The sequence below is a fragment of the Ambystoma mexicanum genome, chromosome 10, assembly GCF_040938575.1.
Source record: "Ambystoma mexicanum isolate Mex_15411 chromosome 10, UKY_AmexF1_1, whole genome shotgun sequence".
NCBI lineage: Eukaryota > Metazoa > Chordata > Amphibia > Caudata > Ambystomatidae > Ambystoma > Ambystoma mexicanum.
In genome coordinates this window covers 1,366,256,238-1,366,278,990 of record NC_090932.1, presented here as the reverse complement: position 1 = coordinate 1,366,278,990, position 22,753 = coordinate 1,366,256,238, and the positions used below count along the sequence as shown (strand labels likewise).

Below are 22,753 nucleotides of genomic sequence, written 5' to 3'. Positions count from 1 at the left end.
AACTGGACCTAGTAAATTTAGATCATGCATACATACAAATAGAGGTGAAGAGACAAGGGGCGGATGGTGGTGTGAGAGTCCAGTACAGCAGGGCCCTGGGTTAAGTGCAGAGAGGTTGCCCCGCTCAAGGAACATAAGCTGAAAGTGCAGTAATGTTGCACAAAGTGCAATGCCCCGGAGGCAAGTGCAAAAGAATGTCGGGGAGCCTGGGACCTGTAGGCTCTGAAGGTGAACCAGGCAATCATTTAGCAAAAACTGAACAGAGTTAGGGAGGAGAAGGAGGGTGGAGAGAAAGGAAAGGAGGTTAGCAGGGGAGAGGGATAAAGAGGAAGAGAAAAGGAAGGTCTTCAGGAGTTTCTGGAAATTAAGGTGCTCCGGCTCAAGACGGAAAGAGGCAAGGAAGCTGTTCCAGAGGGAAGCACCTACAGAGGTTCCAGAGTCCCACTTTCGTATGTTAGTTCAGTTGCTGGTCCTTTCTTCTTTGATACTGGCAACTCCTTGTTAATAGGACTCCCCAAACATACCTTGCTAAAAAAGAAAAATCTGTTTTTAATTCAGCCCACGGGTTAATATGTGGGCCTCGCAAATATGATCACATTTACACCATTTTAATTAAATTGCACTGGATATCCATTCCTTTTAGCATACATTTTAAACTGTTATGCATTGTACACAAAGCACTTTATGTTCGAGCCCCAGAGTATTTGACACAAAAACTAAAAATCTCTGGGGGCTTAAAAGGGCTTCAGAGCGAGGAGTGATTGCAATTGGAGGTACCAAGCTTTAATTGATCATTCACCAAGAAAAGATAATTTTCTGGGGCAGCCGTTAAACCCTGGAAATCACATCACAGACTGAAAATATTCAGGAAGAAAAATATGCATGGTGCTGAATACAGGATTATTAGATGTTTAAGACTGTAGTTTGTGTTTTCATGAAATGCTCTATTGTACATTTTGATAGGTTATATAAATGTGTTATTGAGATTTTTGTTAAGTAAACATTAGGATATCAGATGTTTTGAGGCTATGTAGATGTATGTATTGCATTGTTGTTTTTGTTATTTCATGTACTATATTGTATATGTGTTTTGTAAAGCTCTTTGATGTGCTAAGTAGCCATGTTTGCGCTATAGAAAAATATTAAATAAAATAAATAAAATAAGGGGTAGCTTTGCACTGTTAAGAAAAGTGACACTCTGACTTCGTAATTTTCATGAAGAAAAAATATTAACATTAGGGTGAGGCTCACTGCTGTACCCGAAAATGGCTCCATGAGGGTGCATACGCTTCTTGGAACCCTGTGGGAAGGAAAACGTTTTTAAAAAATGGTAAAGTCACAAAATAGAGAAGGGAGTTGGAGAAGGCAAGTGCTTTAGCTGGGTCAGAGTTCCACAGTGTTAGATCTAGTCCTCTGGTGTATCCTGGTCATCAGGAAAGAAAAAAATTACAATCTTCCAGCATGTAGAAAGGACGACCTAGCGAGTTATGTAGCCAGGTTAGAGATCTACGTCATCAAGTATAATTTTGGGTACTTTTTAGGCAATTGCTCCTGGAAGTTGCCAAATAGCTTTGAATAATGAGTGCCTGCCAAAGGCATGTCAAATCATTCTTGGACAGAGCCAGGGACTCCTGCCCATTTTACAGATGACTCCCTTCAGAGATGTTTCACTTCAAGGCACTGCCCCATACCTTGGGTCTGCAAGGAGCTTTCTGAATGATCCTGAATTCTTCTATATCCTGAAACTTCCACAGCCCCCAGAGTTGGGTTACAGAGAAAAGATTCCACAGCAAGGCAGGCAGGTCTCAAAGCAGGTCCTGTCCAACTGATCCTTGTGATGTGTTGGAGAGTTGGCTTCTCAAACTCTGGTGTGCAGTATATAGAGAAGTCAGGGAGGGACATAGCCACACTTGGACCAGTAGCAAGGGATATGTACCAACACTCCAACAGAGAGATGCCATAAAGGGCTCCAACAACCCTTGTGGACAGTAAGGGAGGAATGAGTGATAGAATGTATGCCTATTTTAAGAAGGTCCTAGAGGTCTCCAACCCCCATGGTGCTGCAGCATTGGCATTCTACAGGAAAAATGTAACCTTGCAGGGTATGCTGCAAGACTTGGAATTCCCACTAGACTTTGGGCCTCATCACGAGTTTGGCAGTAACCCTTAAATGCGGCGGTAAGCCTATTACCGGTAACGCTATTACCCGTGATCCGGCGCTAGCAGCGCTGGGGGTTTGGTGGTAGGGTTAATTGCGCGGGTGGTAATATCGCCGGCTTTACCACCCAACTCGTGATGAGGCCCTTTATGTGGGACTTAGAAAGCTCACAAGATTTTATGGAAGAAAGGTGTGGCTTTTAAAAGGCCCTGCCCTTCTCTGCTCTGTGATAACGATTCCAGAAAGTCTACCTGGACTAGACTTCTGACTCACCATGCTTTGAGGAAATACGAAAAATGAAGAAAACTGAATAATTATTCATTGATGAAATGAATCGGCACATCAGCAGAGCTACAGAATTTAGGAGTACTCACCTGAACATCCACTCAGTTCTGTCCTGCTCCACACCAGTGGGATGAACCTGGATTACCTGCAAACAAAAAAACATAGTGAAAGGATTAACCAGCAGGTTGTAGGATGTTTAAATCGGGCAACATCTAATTCAATGGAACCTTTAACCCTTTAACCCACCCCAAAATCAGACGCGCACATTTTTTTTTTATATGTTGAAGTTTCATTTATGAATCTTGGACGCTCATTTTAACAGAATTGTTTCCCTACATCCTTCCTTCCCCTTTCAGGGACAAACAAGTTATGCATGCATGAAATTTCAATACCAAGGATGAAAAATGATCAGTACACTAATCACCTCAGTTTTCTATTTTACAATTTACTCTAGAAAGAAAGACTTTTGTAAAACAGACCTCACAATATGTATATTTTGTTTACACTGGGCACACATGCACTATTGATTGAAAAATGCTTTAGGGTCCAAGATAAGACTTCCAATTGTTAAAAAGTAAATAAGTTCAAAACAGCTATACCTACCTATCTCTCTCTACTTTCCTTTTATCGAAAATAGATACCACCTTACTCAGCAGACATGTCATAATTTCAACAGCATTCTATAAAACTCAATTGCAACACGCTGCTGGACTTTTCTGCATGTGAATTGCTTGTGGAAAAGAAAATAAATGTTCAACATGTATATTGGCTAAATTCCTTTAAGTGGTGTTTTGATTTTGTCTATTATTTTTCTAGGTATGCACACAGTGAAATGTCCATTTGGCTCCTCTAATACTTCTTCTGAGCTAGACATGTTTTCACAGAAAAGGTTTACAATATCTCTCGATTACTTCCCCTTTAGATCATACACATTTTTTTTTTGCTGTCTCACAGACAGTGGGGCACCCTCTTAAGAACTGGTTTAATTATGCCCCTCTAAAACAAATGTGCATCAGTCAGCAAGATGGGATCAGCTTTCATCCTCAGCCTGTCTGCTGTCTCTTCCACTGATGAAGGCCTGGGATTTTAACTCCTGGTAGGCCTCACTTAAAGTGCTCTAATAATAATCCAAAAAGTGTCCAAAAGGAAGGCAATATATTCTCCTTCCTGTTGTTATCAATTCTCCTTTCTCGTCTTCTTCCTCTCCATCTGTCAATGAGTGATCAAGTGAGTGTTTCCATAATCTATGGGTGTGACCTTTTATAAAAGAGAAACCATTCCCTTTTCAGATGTGTATAATTTCTTCAATCTAGTTGGTCAATGTATGTGATCAGACAGTGTTTTCCGAAAGTGACATCGCATTACACCTACGCCCCTGTGACCGTTGACCATGTTAATGAAGGGTGCAGTCTGATGGGAGTAACTTCTTTACCCATTCCCCCTTTAGATGTAATGTCATTTTAGAGATGTCTTGCACATTGTACTTTCTGAAATATAATATTCCATACATATGACCATTTTACTAATCAGTTCACTCAATGTTTCTCACTGGCGCAAATTATGTGATGCAATTTTCATCTTGATTTACGATTGATGACTTACACATGTTTTCATTAACTCACGTATACCTTCATGGCAAATCAATTTTCCATCATAAAGTAACAAGCTCGCCAATACAAATGCTAGGCTATATGAATCACTCCTGTGTGCCATTTCTGCACAAGCAAATACAAATTTACATAGTGAAAATTACATCAGAACAATTTGCTTTTGGCTCCATATGATAGATATTTTCAAGTTGAAGATTTCTGGAAAAATATTGGATCGCTGTGATTTTTTCGTTTCAAATATATGACTAGAAAAATAAATCCAATGTATTTTCCCTAATGCTTTTTTTTTCTAACTGGTAACAACACATTTGGTGTCCATGCTGTTAATTCAGAGCTGGAGTATTTATGACTCAGGGGTTTGCTGCCATGGTAAGTTTAAGGTGCTCGGGCTGTGTATAACTTCAGTCGCACCCCATTGGACTGGTCTCAGGACTTGCTGGTCCTAGATAAGCCATTTTCAGGCTGATTCATGGAATTAATGTGTGCTGAAAATTCCCGCGCAAACGTGCGAAGCCGTGCGAACCGCAGTGCAGGTGCGAAAATCGCAGCAAAACCTGTGCACATCGATTCATGGAAGTCCGTGCGCGAGTAAAATCTGGGATGTGCGCTGAAAATCTGCGTGGCGCACTCTAGCGCACATGTCATCTAACGGCATGCGCTACGGCCACAGCGGAAGCGCACATAGCGCGGCGCACATAACAAAAGTAGCCATAACACGGGGCGTGACACGCGGAATGGGGAAAACTGCGTGAAAATGTGGGCGTCACGGGGGAAGTACAGGAGGCAAGTGCGCGGAACGCCCACATGCTCACCTACAACACGTATTCATGGAATCGACTAGGGCAAACCAGCGCACGGGCGAAGACGCGCACAAGCCTAAACAAGTCCGCCACATGAAAGCAGGTGGTAGCGTCCCTGCGCATGAAAAAATGTGCGCCAAAATGTGCGCTAACAAAAAGCACGTATATATAGTTCTGATGATTGTCCCATGCTGTGGCCCTCTAGGACAAATGATGTGCAAAGTGGTACGCGACAAACACGAACACTCGCTGTGTCAAAAATAGCGTGTGCGTGTATTTCGGGGGTGCGCAGGAAGTTTCACACGCGATTGGCCTTGGGCGAGCGCGGTGCGTGTAAATCTGGGGTTCGCAGGAAGTTTCACACGCGATAGGCCCTGTGCGAGTGGGGTGCATGTATTCCTGGGGTTCGCGTGAAGTTTCACACGCAATTGGCCTGGGTAAGTGTAAATCTGGGGTGCGCGGGAAGTATCACACGCGATTGGCCTTGGGCGAGCGGGGTACATGTATTTCGGGGGTGCGCGGGAAGTTTCACACGCGACAGGCCCTGTGCGTGTGGGGTACGTGTATATCTGGGGTGCAGGGGAGTCCTACATGTGTATTGGCGTTGTGGGTCCTCCCAGGTGTTCCCTCTACATCCTCCACGGCCCTGCAGGCAGCCCACACCACAGGGGACTACCCTGCACCCTTGGTCATGTTTCGCAGGCAGCCCATCCACCATGGCATGCCCCCAGCCAAGCCACATGTCAGCTTGCACTACTGATCACCAACGCATGACCCCCTCCACCCCCACCCCCCAGCAGTGCAGGGCACCTGCCAGTAGGCCCCCACTCATGTCCCACTCATGTCCCCTTGCACACCCAGCCCCCAGCAGTGCAGGGCACCTGCCAGCAGGCCCCCACTCATGTCCCACTCATGTCCCGTTGTACACCCACCCCCCAGCAGTACAGGGCACCTGCCAGCAGGCCCCCACTCATGTCCCCTTGCACCCCCACCCCCCAGCAGTGCAGGGCACCTGCCAGCAGGCCCCGACTCATGTCCCACTCATGTCCCCTTGCACCCCCACCCCCCAGCAGTGCAGGGCACCTGCAAGCAGGCCCCCACACATGTCCCCCAGCACCCCCACCCCCCAGCAGTGCAGGGCATCATGGTGAAATGATTCCAAGATGGCCGCCGGGGTGTTGAGCCGCATCTAAACCGCGCTCTCCCCGGGCCGCCAAAATAAGCACCTTTAAGCAGCGGAACGTGGAAATCCACCGAGCGGATAACCCCCCCCCCCCTCACCCCCTGAAGCCTCTGACACGGAATCTGGACAGAAAGCCGATGAGCCGTGGCCTTGCCGCACACGCTAGCGAGGAGAAGGAGAAGGAGAAGGCGCTGTGGCAGGGACAGGCATCCTTCCCCAGGCGGGCAGCCGGGGCTCTCCCCCACCGGGGACAGAAACAAAAGAGGCGGCTGCTGAGGACCGCGGAGCGGGTGCACCGGCCCCTCCCCCAGCCCGGGGGAGCCACCAGGTACCGGGCACGCAACCGGCATATATGGAGGCATCCACATCCAGCAGGGGGAGCGCACATTCGGCACAGAAGAGGCCGGAGAAGAGAATCTCCCCGGAGGCGAACGCAGGGCCTGAGGGATTGAGGCCCGGGAACTCCTGGGAGCCAGCCGGAGACCAATAGCCTTGTAAAGCAGGGGGCATCGAGCCGATAACCCGCAGAAGAGCATAGGGGAACACTATCCCCCTATCCGGGGACACCCGGCACCGGACACTCGGAGTGCGGGCCCCCTAACAATACGCGAGGCGGCACAAGGGATACGGCGCCCAAAGAGTGCGGAGTAGCAGAATCGGTGCCCCGCGGAGGGGCCTGGAGGTACGAACCTGGCGGCAGTAAGAAAGGCGCTAATAAAGCGGATAAGGCCCAGAGACCAGGGGGACATAACAACAGGGAGGAGAGAGACCCAACCAAATCTGTGAAAACTGCATGGAGACCCTTGCTGTCGGGACGGGAACGAAGGGAGTAACACACATGGGGGTAGGGCCTTTCCAGGCAGGCCCCACCAGAGGCTAATTCCACCGGCGGGAGAGATTGAGAACCACCAGCAGTACAGCAGAATGAGGGCCTCAGAGGGAACATATTACAGATCGCAAGGGCAATCTAGGAGCCCAAGCCTGCCCAGGCAAGCTAACGGAACATGTCAAGGGCAAAAAACAAGAGCATTGCCTCCCAACAGACCCCACAGTCCGCAAGGCAAGAAGCTAACATTTTACAATTATGGTCAACGGACCCAACGTCACAAGCTAAAGGGAAGCCGCAGGACAATCAACAAGGCGAAGCCATGTCGCAGACGAACCCACACCACCCACCCTCAAAGGATGACATGCAAGCATGGTTCCAAGATCTGCAAGAAAAATTAATGTCCACAGTTCAGGAACAATTCAATACGATGAAAAACGACATGAAACAGGCGGTTCAGGTCCTCAGGGTGGATGTGGCGAAATTGGAGGAGAGAACAGACATTTTGGAGAGAACGGTCCAGGGAGTGGAAGAGGAAACGCAGCAGGTGAGCGAAACCCAAGAACACCTGGTGAGACTTACCCATAACCTGGAGTTACAATGCGAAGACTTGGAGAATCGATCCAGGCGATCTAACATCCGCATCAAAAATATGGCAGAATCAGTGCTGGACAAAGATCTAAAGAATGCAGTGACGGAGGTGTTTAGAGACATTCTGGATGCCCCAGATACAGATATAATCGGAGTGGACAGGGTCCACAGGGTAGGACCAAAAAGATCCGGAGCACTGGGGGAAAGACCACGAGACGTCTTGGTGGCACTATCCTCATACCCGCAAAAAGAGCAGATACTGAGGAAGGCCAGAGAAATGGATCACATCAGGATGAATGGACAAGAAATTCTACTTTACCAGGACCTGGCCCTGATTACACTACAAAAAAGAAGAGCGATGGCCCCACTCGTCAAGGCACTGGTGGCAAAGGAAATCCGGTACAAGTGGACCTTCCCATTTGGGCTGATCTTCACTTGGGAGGGGGCGAAGAGTAACCTCCTGGGAAGAGGGCTTCAACATGATGGGGCTCCAGGACGAGGGGGAGGAAGCGGAACAAGCAAGGCCCAGCGGGGAGCAAAGGAGAAGACCTAAAGGATGGGAAACGATCAAACAAAAAAGGCCAAACACGGGAAGAGAAGGCCCTAGGAAAATGCTGTGATCAGAGACAGAGAAGAGGAATGCCAGGGACAGCCTTGAGGCACCCACGGTAGACAACAGCGAGGGTGAAGGTGAGAATAAGGACCGCTACATAAGTGGCAGAGTCGGCGGCCCGGGACGGGCCACCATGCTTGGAATCCGGTAAGAACAATTGGAAATGTGGGGTTTAGGATCCCCCACCAAAACTTTCCCCGAGAGGTTGAAGGGCAGGGAGCACTGGGCGCAACGCCCTCGCTACACTAGGGACCCTTGCCCTGCTCGGGGGCATATTGTTTGGTTTATGGTTATCTGTTGGGGGGGGAGTTCAGGGGAAAGGGACAAGGAGAAAGGGGACACAAAATCAGCATAGTGGCAAGGATAGGGAAGCCAAGCACAATGAACATATGCCTTATTGAATGGGGAAAATCCGCATAGTATCTTATAACATAAGGGGGATGAACCACCCCACGAAAAGGGTAAAGTTGGAGAAAATCATCAAAAGGGAAGGGGCGGACCTCCTGCTCCTGCAGGAAACCCACATAAGAACAAAGGACAAACATAAAATCCGTATAAGGGGATATAGAATCTGGGCCCAGGCCAACACGACTGAAAAAAGATCGGGGGTCCTTATAGCAGGGAGGGATGGAAGGGACGCTAAACTGGAGGACACCATGGCAGATAAGGAGGGAAGGTTTGTCTTTGCAAACGTGGTATTGGAGGGGCAGCGGCTCACTCTTGCATCAGTATACGCGCCCAATGTGGGACAAGATGGCTTTTTGAGAGACACCCTGGGAAAACTTGAATCCTTCGCAAGGGGGGAGGTGATTGTGGGGGGCGACCTGAATATGGCATGGGACCCACAACTGGACAGGAGCACTGGTTGCGCACACGGTCACGGGGCACCGTTGAAACGCCTCAAACAACAGATGGACCAACTTGCCCTGAATGATGTGTGGAGGGAATTGAAGGGGGAGCAAAGAGGGTTTACATTCTTTTCACATGTACATAACACTATGTCAAGAATTGACTATTTTTGGATTTCAGTTGGCCTTATGGGCAAGATCCAGGGGCTGGAAAAGGGGGCAATTGCACTTTCAGACCATGCACCCCTGTGGCTTGAGGTAAAACTCCCGGGGAAGCCTCAAGGGCTGTGGAATTGGAGGTTACCGGAGGACATTATCCGGGATCCGGTTTCGGGGGAGTCCATAAGGGAAATTATTTAAGAATATTTCACTCAGAATGACACGGGGGAGGTCTCTATGAGTACGGTCTGGGAGGCGTTTAAAGCGGTGATCCGCGGGAAGATAAGGGCACTGAAAATCACAAAGGAGAAGCAGAGGGCTATGTGGGAAAAGGAACTGGAAAGATCAATAACAGAACTACAAGGGAAAATAGCGGCACACCCCTCTAGAGACCTGAAGAAGACGCTTAGACATACCCAAGGTCAACTAGAGATGCTACGCACAAAAGGTGCGGAAAGGAGGCTACTCTACCTAAAACAAAGGTACTACATAAAAGCAAACAAAGCAGATAGGTTGCTAGCGAGACAACTCCGCGCAAAACAGAAAGCCACCACTATCAAAAGCCTCACAGCCAAGACAGGGGAACTTCACATGCGCACACAAGACATAGGGGAAGTGTTCAGAGAATACTATCAGGACCTCTATTCCACTGACCACCCACAGGCAGACGCACAGGACACATATATGAAATCCCTCACCTTCCCACAAATATCAGAAGCAGACAGGCAGGCCCTTTAGGAACCTATTAAAGAAGAGGAAGTCAAAAAAGCAATAAATAACCTCCCAATGAATAAAGCCCCAGGCCCGGATGGCTTCACGGCCCCATTTTATAAAAAATATGCGAATCTCTTGATTCCAGTCCTGACCAAGCTCCTAAACTCATTTAAAGATAGTGGCACAGTGACCCCCACAATGAACGAGGCGAAGGTCCTAGTATTTCACAAACCAGGGAAGGACCCTATATATCCAGCTTCATATAGACTTATCTCCCTAATAAACATCGATGCAAAAATCTACACGAAAATTCTAGCCACCAGGCTCTCCCCTATACTCCCCAAACTAATACACCTGGACCAGTCGGGCTTTATCCCAGGAAGACAAACTCACGACAATCTGAGAAGGATAATTCATTTGGTTGAAAAAATTGGCATAAAGCAGACCCCGGCTATCCTACTCGCAGTAGATGCGGAAAAAGCCTTTGATCGGGTGGAGTGGTCCATGCTCTTTAAGACACTCCACTCCATGGGCTTTGGGGAGAACTTCATTGCAAGAATAAGAGCGAACTATATTGCCCCAACCTGCAGAGTGGCTGTTAATGGGGAGGTAACGGAAACGGTACACATAGCCAGTGGAACTAAGCAGGGATGCCCGCTCTCCCCGCTGCTATACGCTATCTTTTTAGAACCCCTACTACTGAAATTAAGAGAAGCTACACATATTAAAGGGATAGACATGGCAGGCATACAACACAAGGTAACCGCACATGCAGACGATATGCTGCTTGCATTAGAAGAACCGGACCGAACATTGGCGGCAGCGGTGGGGGAGCTAGAAGCATTTGGGACCATCTCAGGCTTAAAAATTTATAGAAATAAATCGGAAATTCTAATATTGGCGGGAGACAGGGGGGAGATTGTCAAAGAAACTAAGGCACTAAATCTCAAGATAGCAGAGGATGGCATCAAATATCTGGGAATTACACTTACACACAGGGTGGAACAGCTCTATGGTAAAAACTTCCCGCAGCTCCTCACGAGCATTCGTAGGGATATGGAGAGATGGAACCCTTTGCTGATTTCGTGGTGGGGCAGGATCCAAGCGGTAAAGATGATCATCTTACCAACACTTCTCTATTATTTCCAGGCCCTCCCGATAGGGGTACCCAGATTATTCTTTAAAACACTGTCCCGGGTAATCTCAGCCTTTGTGTGGAAAGGGAAAACGCCAAGAATGGCTAGAGCGGTCATGTCCACATCAACCAGGGAGGGGGGCTTGGCGATCCCTCACTTCCAGAAATACTATCAAGCGGCACAGTTAAAGGTCCTACGGGAGTGGCTAGGTGATGACCCACAGCCGATTTGGGCAGCACAGGACAGAGCAGTGGCAAGAACCCCATTAGTGGAACTATTATGGAAACAGAAACAGCACAGACATCCCAACATAGGGATAAGCGAAATAATGAAAACAACGATGGAGGCATGGGACACGCAAACTCGAAGGGGCATAATGACCACCACGCTAGGCCCGTTCACCCCCATTTGTAGAAACCCGCAGTTCCTACCGGGGATGGAGCAGGGGGCATACGATACCTGGGAGGAGGAAGGAAGAACGAAAATTGGGGAAATGTTTATCAACAATGAAATTAGGTCATATGAAGCCTGCCTCCCACTCGCAGCACGCTCCACTCGGGAGAAATACAGACACGAACAACTCAAACATTGGTTGCGATTCCCGGATATAGCGAAGGCAGCAACGAGAACTCTCACCCCATTTGAGAAATATGTCACAAGGAGCTCACGGGCTAAGAAATGGGTTTCTACTTTATATTCCTTTATAAATACACAGGACGAAGAAATTAAGCGGTCATATATGATTAAATGGAACAGCACCCTGGGGTGGGAACCAACAAGGAAACAATGGGAGGACCTCTGGACTCTAATTCCAAAAATGACCAGATCTGCTCAAACAAGAGAAATGTGGATAAAAATAGTAACACAGTGGCACTATACCCCAGAGAGACTCCACACTATGTTCCCGAAAACATCAAGCTTATGCTGGAGGGAATGCGGAGAGGTGGGAACCTGGAAACACATCTGGTGGACTTGCAAAGGAATTAGGCCTTTCTGGGAAGAAGTTAAGGGAGAAATGGGCAAAATATTCCCAGACGTGGGGCAATTAGGAGAGGGTGTCTGGCTGTGTGGAATAAGAGACGACATGGCTAGAAGATGTAATAAATCACAATGGAGAAGTCTTATGGGCCTCCTTATAGCGGCATGGACAACAATTGCCCATAGTTGGAAAAAAAAGACACCCTGCTGATTTTCGCATGGCTCCAAAGAGTCTGGGCCCAGATGGTGATGGAAAAAATAACACATACAATCCAGGGAACGAGAGACAGGTTTGCAAACGAATGGGGCGGAGTCCTGGAGTATCTCCAATCAGACTATATGGAACAGTGGTGCCCGCACAACATCAAGATCTCAGATATCTTTAATGCATAATGTAATCCTTGTACTAAAGCACACGTGTCCCCAGGGAGGGAGGGGGGGGGGAGTTGAGGTGGGATGTTGAAGTTATGTTACTTAATTGTTGTTTATCGAAAATAATAAAGACAATTAAAAAAAAAAAATTACTTCCAAATGATACTAAGGATTTACACAGATAACGGAAAGAACTATAAAAGGAATATGCTACAGACACAGGCAAATACAGATTCTTCTATGGAAAGGGAAACAGATTATACTGGCAATTTGGGACTTTGATTGGATTTCAATCGGGTGCAAAGAGCGGATATGCAGTTTGCGGAACTGGGGTTATGTGCTACTTACAATGTAAGCTTGAGTTTGGGATTCTTTTAAGCCAGTGAGGACTCTGGACAGCTAGGTCACAGGATCTGTTCACTCTGGATGGCTGGACCAAGGGATTTGGTCACTGGGACAGCTGGACCAAGGGAATCTGGTCACTGGGCACTCCCGGAGGGGATGCTGGACAGCTAGGCAAGGTCTGGTCACTGCACTCTCTAATATGTGATCAGCTGCCTCCTCTCCTTTCTCCCTGGATTATTGGGTGTGCCTGGATCTGAATGAATGGATGGGTCTGTCTGTATGGATGTATCTAGTTTCCTGGATCTTGAATTGATTCTGCGTCTTGAGTGAGTGAGTCTTGAGAGTCCCTTTTGTTTCTCTGTCTTCCCCTTATATAGCCAAAATGACATCATCGAATTTACAACCTGGCCGGAGGTACTGTGGAATGATTGCTCTTCTGGGACAGTACTGCCTACAAGTCCTCTCCCCTCCCCTTGGGTCGATTCGTTCAGGGGAAATTTCATCATTTATGTGTTTGCAATTTATGATATTTCTTTGTCTCTCCAGCCTATTTTTTTTACCAAAAATGAATTATAGATCTAAACTTCAAACTTATACTAGCCACCGCCATGAGAAGTAGATATGCAGTTTCAATAGGTCACAGGGAATTGGATAATCCGATCGCCGACTCTGTGTGAGGTCACATCACCCTTTGGCACACATTCGCCGTTTTTAACTGTCAAACTGTCTCTGCCATGCTCGGCTTACAACAAAGGACTTTTATGATGCCCTTTGAAGCTTGACAGTTCCTCCTTCAGAGGGGTGCTGGAGGAAATCACACCTCTCAGTCATGCACCAGCCATACTGGCTTCCACTGTTCCTTCTGGCAGGGCTGCCTGTTAGGCTAGCAGGGCAGTGAATCCTCACACTCTCTGCCTTTTCATATGTCATTGTGGGCCGTGTTCACTTATGGATGCAACTTTTCTTTCCGTGGGAGGCAGCGCTGGTCATTGAATTCAGTGCCTGTGCCAAAAACCCAGTTTTACTGGTTTCTGAGTCCTTTCTAAGTAGCCAAGTCTTGTGGGGACAAATATAATGTACATTATATAGCTAAAACCCCCACCCACCTATTCAATCACATTTCTGTGCGGGCAAAAGCTGTTATTTGACATTAGCTTTTAAACAGCATTTTCCTTATTTTCAAAAGAGCAGATTCACACGTGTGTTAATTTCCTTTCATTTCAAGTTTACAAATGCAGTTTCTGCAGACCACAGGATGGTTTCATTTAATCTTCTGGGGTTTTACATATACTGTTGATTTATGGACACATAAGTATGCTGCACAGAATTTCTTTGATATTGACATGAAAAAAAAAGAAATGCCATGTTATTTCTTTAATTTACTGCAATTTTAGCCCGGTGGTTGACTTTAAAAGGACACAAAATCCATGTTGAATGTAAAGCAGGACTCTCGGCCCGTCATGTGATTTATTAGTAGAAAATGCCAATCTTGAGGGGTATTGCCTAACATTTTGGCAATCAGATGAAATACAACACCCAGGGGTGTGTTTTAACAGAGCTCACAACTTTGTGGTGTTTTACATGAAAGAAAGAACAATTTCAAAGCCACCTTAAATGCTTTGCGCAGCGTTATTAGTCAGAGGACAGAACAGCAAATGTCGTGCCATTCTGAATGCAGGTATTTTTCTGATGATTCAACTGAAGTACAGCAAATGCAGAGTATTTCTTTGGGTGGCAGTGTTCAAAGCTCGCCACACATGTGCCAGGATAGAAAAGCACAGGCGTTTTTCATGGCACATTTTTAAATGTGTTTTTTTAAGTGAAGGGGATTTCTGTTAGGGCCTTAAATGTACCCCACAGATTTAACACTTGACTTAATGCCAAAGTATATCTTCCTGGGACCTAATTTCAGTGGCAGTCATTATTTTTCTTCAAAAAGGGGTTCAATTTCCTTGAGAAAGAATGGCATCTCTTTTCCCATCTTGTTGCTCGGGAGTTGTGAGCTTCCTCCAGGTTGGTTTCATTCACAATTCCAACTTTTAAAATTACATTTTCTGTTTCCCTTTATTTTACATGTTCACAAAACACAGCAGTGTATACATGGTTTAAGTAATATGCCCCGAGCCCTGGGCCATTACTGAGTCTGGTAATGCCCCGGTGTCCATAGTTACAGGCCTGAGCAAAGGCCCCGGGGCATTACCTGACTCGGTAATGGCCCCACAGTGAGGGACATATTGCTATTAGTGCCCCGGCCTGCAAGACCGGGATACTAATAGCAATCTTTTTCTGTTCCGAAATGCTGCAGCGTTCTGGAACAGAAAAAAAAGACAAAAAATGGCCACCAGGGAAGGGAAAACAGAGTCCGTTTTCCCTTTTCATGGCAGCATTGGGGAGCGGACGCACTGGGGACAGAGTCACCAGCGCGTCCGCTCGTGAGAAAACAAAGTTAGTGGGTTTGGGAGGGGGGGGTTTGTTGGAGGTGTCGGGGGCGGGGGTGGGGCAAACACTCACCTGAATCCACGGGTGGGGAAGGATGACAGCTTCCAGCCCTGTGGAGGCTCGGAGTGGGGATTACCCTGGTCCAAGCCTCCTCATTGGCTGAGGCACTGCCACACCCCCTGCCGGTGATGGGAACGAAGCTTCAGCTTTGAGGGATTCCGCACGGAGTATGGACTGGGCGAGGGCCAATCAGAATGCTTCTTACATTTTGATTGACCCTCACCGGGTACTAAATTGGCTTATCAAACTCCTATTAAAGGTCTACATTTTCAACTACTGTAGGTTCCATAATCCTGACTCTTTATTTCTGGAAAATAGACAAAAACATAAGCAGAAAATGCCTGCTCAAATTCATTCTTCCTGTCACTTTAAAGTGCTGTGCTTTTCCCCTCGGATTGAGTAGTTCCCCATTTTATCACATGCAGGATATTTTCTGGTACTTGGAAATATTTCTCGGGCCTTGTCAGTTATAGTTTTATTTTAGAGGAGCTGCAAACATTGCTCCTTTCTGTGTGTTTTTCAGATGCTGTGCACAGGACGCAGCTCACATATTTTTTTTAAACTTATGTTTTTTGTGTATACTTGTGTATACTTTTGTATATACTTTTATTCAGTTTAGATTTCCCAACAACATCAAAAGTCAAGGTCAAATCAAACATTCTATAAAGTACCTCTGAAAGCAAGAAGGGTCTCTTGGGCAAAGACTAGTAGCTGCAGGCTACCAGGTTTTGATGCTTCTCTGTAACCTACATACTCACTTTATGGACTTTGACATTGCAAGGAATACCATCAGAAAGTATGCAGAGTGGCATTAACTCTTATATCAAGAGGCATCATAAGCAGCCTTGGTGCAGGACGATTGGGCCCAAAACTGCTCCACCATATAGGTAGGGACATGACAGTGGGAAGGGGCAGGGGACAGACGGAGAAGGCAAACCCTTATTGTTTTTTCATCTCCTTTCAGGTGTCAAAAGAGTAGAAAGGGGAGGTGGACAGGCAGAAAGCTCCCCTTTATACCAACACCTCCCAAAACCCACACTTTGCAACACAATAAACAATCTCCACCCCTATAGAGTACTCTCAGGCTGTACCTATATTGGATGGAGGGAATGGTCAAGAATCAGGATGTAGGCTACTGTGAGATGTAAAACCAGGCAGGTTATTACAGGGAAACAACCCATCACAGGACCAACATGTTCAAAGCAAAGCACTTAAGAATGAATTGAAAAGAGGGTGGAGGCTTTCCCAGTGAAAACCCCTTCCAATAGGATGCTGTCTGGGAGTCTTCAATTGAGGGAAAATACTGCATCCTTGGTAGGGGGGCCACTGGTCTGCATTGGGAAGAAGGGAACAAAGGGTTCTAACAAGCCTTACAGTGAAAATATGAATGTGCATCCTGTCCTTTTGAGATCCATCTCCTGGAAGGGAACTATCAAGGAATGTCTCATGAGAGGCGTGAATCATCTGTCAGTTGAGAGCTCCAGATTTAATTACATCTTCTTGTTGAAGCCGTGTTTTTGGATCAAATAAGAATCAATTTGTCTCCAGATTCCTTTTTCCCATTCCAAAATCCACAAACTTTCAAAAATGGAGTTTGCAACTTACCATCACCTCAATTAATTATGTAATGATTAAACTACAGTTTTAAATATTTTTCCTACTGTACATTAGGGACCGAGAGGCATTTTATGTATAACTCTTAGCAATCTGTGGCAGAAATTAGTAGTGCAATTAGGGGAACAAATGGTCTCCTAATACATTTGTTCTATAGGTAATTTCCACTGATCCTACAATATTGGGGCAAGGTGTTTGCAGAAAGACAGGGACCTTTGGGCAGCAGTTTCTATGATATAATATGACAGGTTATTTATATCGGGCTTAATACCCAGAGGTTTCTAAGCGCAGACCCGTGGTTCGAACCTGTGCTGCTCCGCGTCGTCTTGCTTCCAAGGTGAGCACTTTGCAGCTGAGTTATCCTCCCGAGACTCCTTCTAGGCTTCAGGCTCTCAGTGAAGTCCCAAATGGGGGCAGAGTCCAGCTAAAAAAAAGTAAAGAAATACTCTGTGAACACACGTAGGGAATTGGGAACTCTCAAATGAAATGTTTTTCCAAGATTAGTAAAGGGGCACATGGAAATAGCTGGTCTGTGGGAAGAAGCATATTCATATGTAATATTGTATTGCCATAAGGGTTGAACATCTATCTTTTATGCTTGGTAATGGTAAACCATACAAACTCCTTTTCATTACCCAATGTGTGACAGCATTTTTGAAAACTGCTGTTGAACTTACTTGCCTCCACCATTGTTGGGAAGAAGAACTTCTTAATATAACTCCTAGGATAGCCATTCATAAATGCACCTTCATTATCATGCAGGCATCTGCAACCTGTGGCTCTCTTGATGTTTTGCAGTATGACTCCCAGGATTCCTCACCATTCATGATGCTGGCTAGGGCAGATGAGAGTTTTAGTCGCAGACACCTGCAGAACCAAGGGTTGCAGATCCTTAAGAACCAGACCTCAGTTGAATTTAATGTTCTCATACCATCCAAGACATATATCTGGGAACATATTTCAGAATGATCGGTTCTATTGCAGTCTGTGAGTGTGTCTGTGAACAGAGACATTCCATCAATTTTAAGTGAATCAATAATTTCTCTGATAAAGCAGAAATCTGAAAACAAAATTTGTAAAGGTTTTTCACAGCTATTTGGGTGTACAAAGCTAATGCTAAGGTTTACTTAAAAATTAACGCTGTTATTTTTGGTCTTTTACAGCCATATATTGAAGAAATATCTGATAGTCTTCGGGGGAAAATATTTGAACAATTTATAGAAAGGTATGGAACGGCACTTATGGTGAGAATACCTATTGTTTTCTGTTTCTGTATTTCCTGTTGTGTGTTTTAAAACAACTTTTATTCTGTGCGCTTACACCAGACTCGTGTTGTTGCAGGGAATGAATACCGTACACCCACGAGGAACATGTGTTTTGTGATGCCCGGCATTACGTCCTTTTCTACCTCTAATGCATTGTTTTGCACCATTTATGTATTATCTGTGGTCTTTCCCTAGAGTAAGCTATTGGATTGAAGAAAAATAAAAGAAAGCAAATTCAATTGCAGTTACAAAAAATGTGTGTAGAATAAAAGTTGCATTTGTAGCCATAGTTCGAATGTATGCAACAGCCATGCAATTTCTAAAATAATTTTGAACGCAGAATTCAATCTGGTTGATATGCATCCAATATTATTGAAAATGGATTGCGGATAACGAAGCACAATGTTGTGAAAGACTCAGTTCAGAGCGTGGAAAAAAAGTGTGACTATTTGAGATAGAATTAGCACGGAAATTGCCCTATTATACGTTGTAGTCTCAAGCAAATGCAGCAAATTCGTCATAAACGTATTGCCTACATTTTGACTGCAATTGGTCAAACTCTAAATGTGTCCCTGAGAGTTAAAAAAAAGGTCCATCATAATGAGATGAAGCAACTTGCTGATGGAGTACCCATCTAGATTGGGTAATAATAATTGTATATTCTAATATTCTATGTAAAGCACTTTGGATAAAAGCTCTTTATAAATAACAAGTAATTATTATTCTTATGATTACTGCTATTATTGCTAATATTATGAATTCTGACAGAGCTGTTAATGCAAACACAAACTGCAGAACCAGGATTTTTCCCTGAATAAGGTTGCCCAGGTTCTCGGGGAGTGGCTGAGACCGCAGCACTCATACAATGGGCCTCATTACAACCCTGGCTATAAGGGGTTAACGGCGCCGTAAAAGGCTGCAGCGCCGTTAAACCCTTAACGCCCGATTCACACTTTAACGCCTGCTTTTTGCAGGCGTTAAAGTCCAACCCGCTAAGGGACCTTGGTGCTAATTACGGCACCGTAATTTACGGTGCTGTAATTTACGGTGCCGTAAATTAGCACCTTCCCCATTCCCATTGAGCCCTATGGGCCAAAAATGGGAATGGGGAAGGGGCCATGGTGAATGGGGATTTACCGCCCCTCCAACCTTGGAATGGGGCGGTAAATCCGCCATCCACCATGGCGGAATCCGGCATGGACCATGGTTGTAATGAGGCCCAATGTAGTTATTTATAAATATTTGCCCTCGAAAAATATGAGGAACCAGACTTAACAGTCAGTTTCAGGGCTTTGTTTATAGACAGCCTATCACAATACTTATTTCATTAAATGATTCTCTTTTCTGCCCTCACACCGTTTATAATGCCTACTGCTGGCATTATCTTGAGGTGAAGCATAGGAATGTCATTTCACCAAAATGACAGGGGTAGCGGACTTGACATCACATGACCCTTGGACTCTGGTGACTTCACAGGAAGGGATATAATTTGACCCCGCCCCTAAGTGGCATCACAGGAAGTGATGGCACAGAACCTTTCTCCCCTTGCCAAAACAGGAAATGGCATCACATAGCATTGTTCCTCAGTACACTAAGAAAATTATGGTTACGATATCACTGTAATATGATACACATTTCCTTAAAGAATGGATCACCATATGTAGCATTACTATCAGTGTGTATAGGCCCATATTACCAAATTACTGTGAATGTAACAGATGTCCAACACAACAAACTGGACTAGTGTACATCACTTGGGCTAAACTGTAAACAGGCAGAGCATCTCAAAGAGGCCTAAACCCCAAAGCGCAGACATCCAGTGCCTGCCAAGTGTTTGGCCACAGACTGGAAACAGCAATTGACCAACACAAGTCCAACCAGAAAAACAATTGTCAGGAGGGTTACCCAGAGCTGTCCCAGTGGTTATGAGTGATTTGAAACCTTCCAGCCATCACTTTTCTGTTTTGCTTATTTGTTAAGTAGCCCACAGTTTTTTTGTTAGTTGTGAGATAGAGGGTAAGGATGTGCTGCAGTCACAATAATTGCAGGTATTACTTTTATTTTAAAATAATGTAAACAGCAGCAGCAGATCCATGACATCACCCTTAGAAAAGGCCCATTTTATTACTTTCTTTGGTCCTTTGTGTCTTGTTAATCCCATTCTCCTCCAGCTTCTAAGCAATGGAACAGGAACTGAACCCATGCTGCACTACATCCTCTTGGTCCCAAAACAATTGCATTGCCCCTGAGCTATCCTTTCAAATATATATATATATTTTTTTTTAGGAAGCAACTGATGGTTTACTTCAACAGCAGAGGGCAAAAACATGTAAATTAATGATCTCACCATGCGTATATCTACAGTGTGCCTGTGTTGCAGGTCTGGCAGATCTGGGTCAGGTCACACATTCCACAGGCAGGTTTGCTGGCAGAAGCCACTGGGGCACACCCCTCTCTACACAGACCCAGTGGATCACTGGATATGCAAAGCAGACAAGAAAAACTGAGATTTGTGTACATGCTGTGCTGTCACTGAGTCAGCTGATACTGAGGGTAGCACCAAGACTCCTTCAAAAAGCACTCCAGGAGAGAGGGGTTGGGACTTCGTTCCACTATTATGAGGAGGCTGACCTGGGGAGGATAGCAGGACTAGCAGAGGTGAGCAGAGGGAGCTGTGCGCAGAGGGAGCTTGGAGTTCACTGCAAAGGAAGAATCCAGGAAGCAAAACATCTGGCACCCAGGAAGCTTGATGCCAGATAAGGCGGCCCTGATAAGTGGCAGCAGAAAGCCCTGTTGAGTTGAGCATACCACAAAGGATGCCATCAGTTTGAAAGCTGTGCACAAGTGTAAACAAAATTCCCCTCATGCGAGCTGCGCAACGTGGATGCGAGAAAACTGCCAATACAGACGAGAGGGAAGATGCAGGCGAAGTAGCAAGGAGGAAACCCCATCATTCGATGTGAATGGGCAGAAATGAGACCACAAACCAAATTACAGGTTGTGGAAGAAAGACTGAGACAAGGACTAGAGAGCTATTAAGTAAGCAACTAGCAGAAAGAGTGCGGGAGAGACGTGAGTTGAGAGAGGGAAGGGAAATTAGAGGGAAAGAGACAGACTAACAGACGAAAAGTAAATATGCATAACAGTCTGTGGAAATTACTTGTTGCTGAAAACACTGCATGCTGGGAAGGACATTCTTAAAGCCCTGGCAAATAGAGATATGGTTCATTGATTGCAAGACTGCTCACTGGAAAAGTGCACATTATTGCCTTGAGTGAACTGAGAGATGATTTACTGATTACAATACTGCATGATGAGAAAATGAATCCTAAACCCCCAGACAGAACTGAGCAGCCATGTGCTGAGAAGGGGAGTCAAAGCCAGTAATGTACCAAAAGTACATCAGTTACATCTTGGGAAAGTTAGTCGATGTTGTAAAGTGAATGGAGAGCCGAGAGCAATTATCGCTGAGACCAGTGGAGATTTGAGACAAAGGACCTCATCACGAGTTGGGCGCTAACCCCGGTGGTATTACCGCTGGGGCTATTAGCCCTACCGCCAAACCCCCCGGTGCTATTAGCGCCAGATCACAGGTTTGGCGGTAAGTCCCCATTCCCCATTGGGCCCATTCTGGAATTTCCCATTCCCCATTGGGCCCAATGGGGAATGTTCGGTGCTATTACTGCCGGCGATATTACTGCCGGCTGTAATAGCGCTGAAAATCAGCAAATTCACAGAGGATGTGCCCCCAGCCCCCAGCCAAGCCCGTGATGAGGCCCAAAGACCAAGGCCACCCCTGACATGAGAGAGCCCTACATACATATTTTGGGTGATATCCTATTTTGTGCTAGCTGTGAATGCAGTCACTTTTCAGCACCCAAAAATAAAGTTTGTTTCCATTTTCACTACTACAGTTCGTGTTTGACATCAAACCTGGAGGAATTACCAAATGTGGAGAAGTGCAGCAACATTTTAGGAATGTACCACATATCTTTCATTTATTTATGCAAACTGTTGCTGGGCAACACACGAATGGAGAATACTGATGAAATGTGATGGTTATTACCTAAACACCACACATCAAAGTGAAACAATAGTAAAAACGTCAATCTTCGATGGGAAGTGAAATATTATTTCTTTTGGAAAAGAAACTGGTCATTTTTGTTTGCTAAGAAAAAGAAAAAAACACACCAACAACAGCAAAACCACTGCCATATTACAGTAGTATTGCCCCATTTAAGCACACCAATATCAAAGTATTTGTTGTCAGCAGAAATGGACACATCAATTTTAACAGTCCTATGCCTAGTCATTGAGACCACCCTGGATGCTACAACCAGCGGGAGTATGTGGCGGATCCCCAGCACACCTTGAAAGGGGCCCCCCACTAAGACACAGGCAGTTTCAGGAACACACATAGCCCAACCCACCCATCCTAAGGGGATTAGCCACAAAACCCTTGAGTTGAACTGGTCACATCCTATTGGGATTTCTACAAAGCTAGTTCAGTCCACTAGCTACACCCAAACATCCAGCCTATGAGTAAGTAGCTCTCCTTTAAAGGAACAGACTTAGTTGCACAGTTTCAAGTTCACATGCAAGTAGAGACATATACATCACTCATCAGCACAGCTTCTGGATGAAAAACCCAAGATAATGAGGCAGATTTGCGCATACCGTGTGACTCAGGATCCTGCGCCTCCACCAAATTCAAACAGTGATTCAACATCTGTGGCACGTGCAGCACCTGTGTGAAC

At 45.7% G+C, this 22,753-nt stretch overlaps 1 protein-coding gene across 2 annotated transcripts in view; it reads left to right on the top strand.

Annotated features, from left to right (window-relative positions):
• Nucleotides 1-22,753, top strand: part of GRK3 (G protein-coupled receptor kinase 3) — a 1,763,027-nt gene that overhangs the window by 1,263,433 nt on the left and 476,841 nt on the right. For both annotated transcript variants that reach the window (XM_069619380.1, XM_069619381.1), the window contains exon 6: nt 17,895-17,956. In XM_069619380.1, the coding sequence (XP_069475481.1) occupies nt 17,895-17,956 (62 nt within the window). The remainder of the gene's footprint in view (nt 1-17,894; nt 17,957-22,753) is intronic.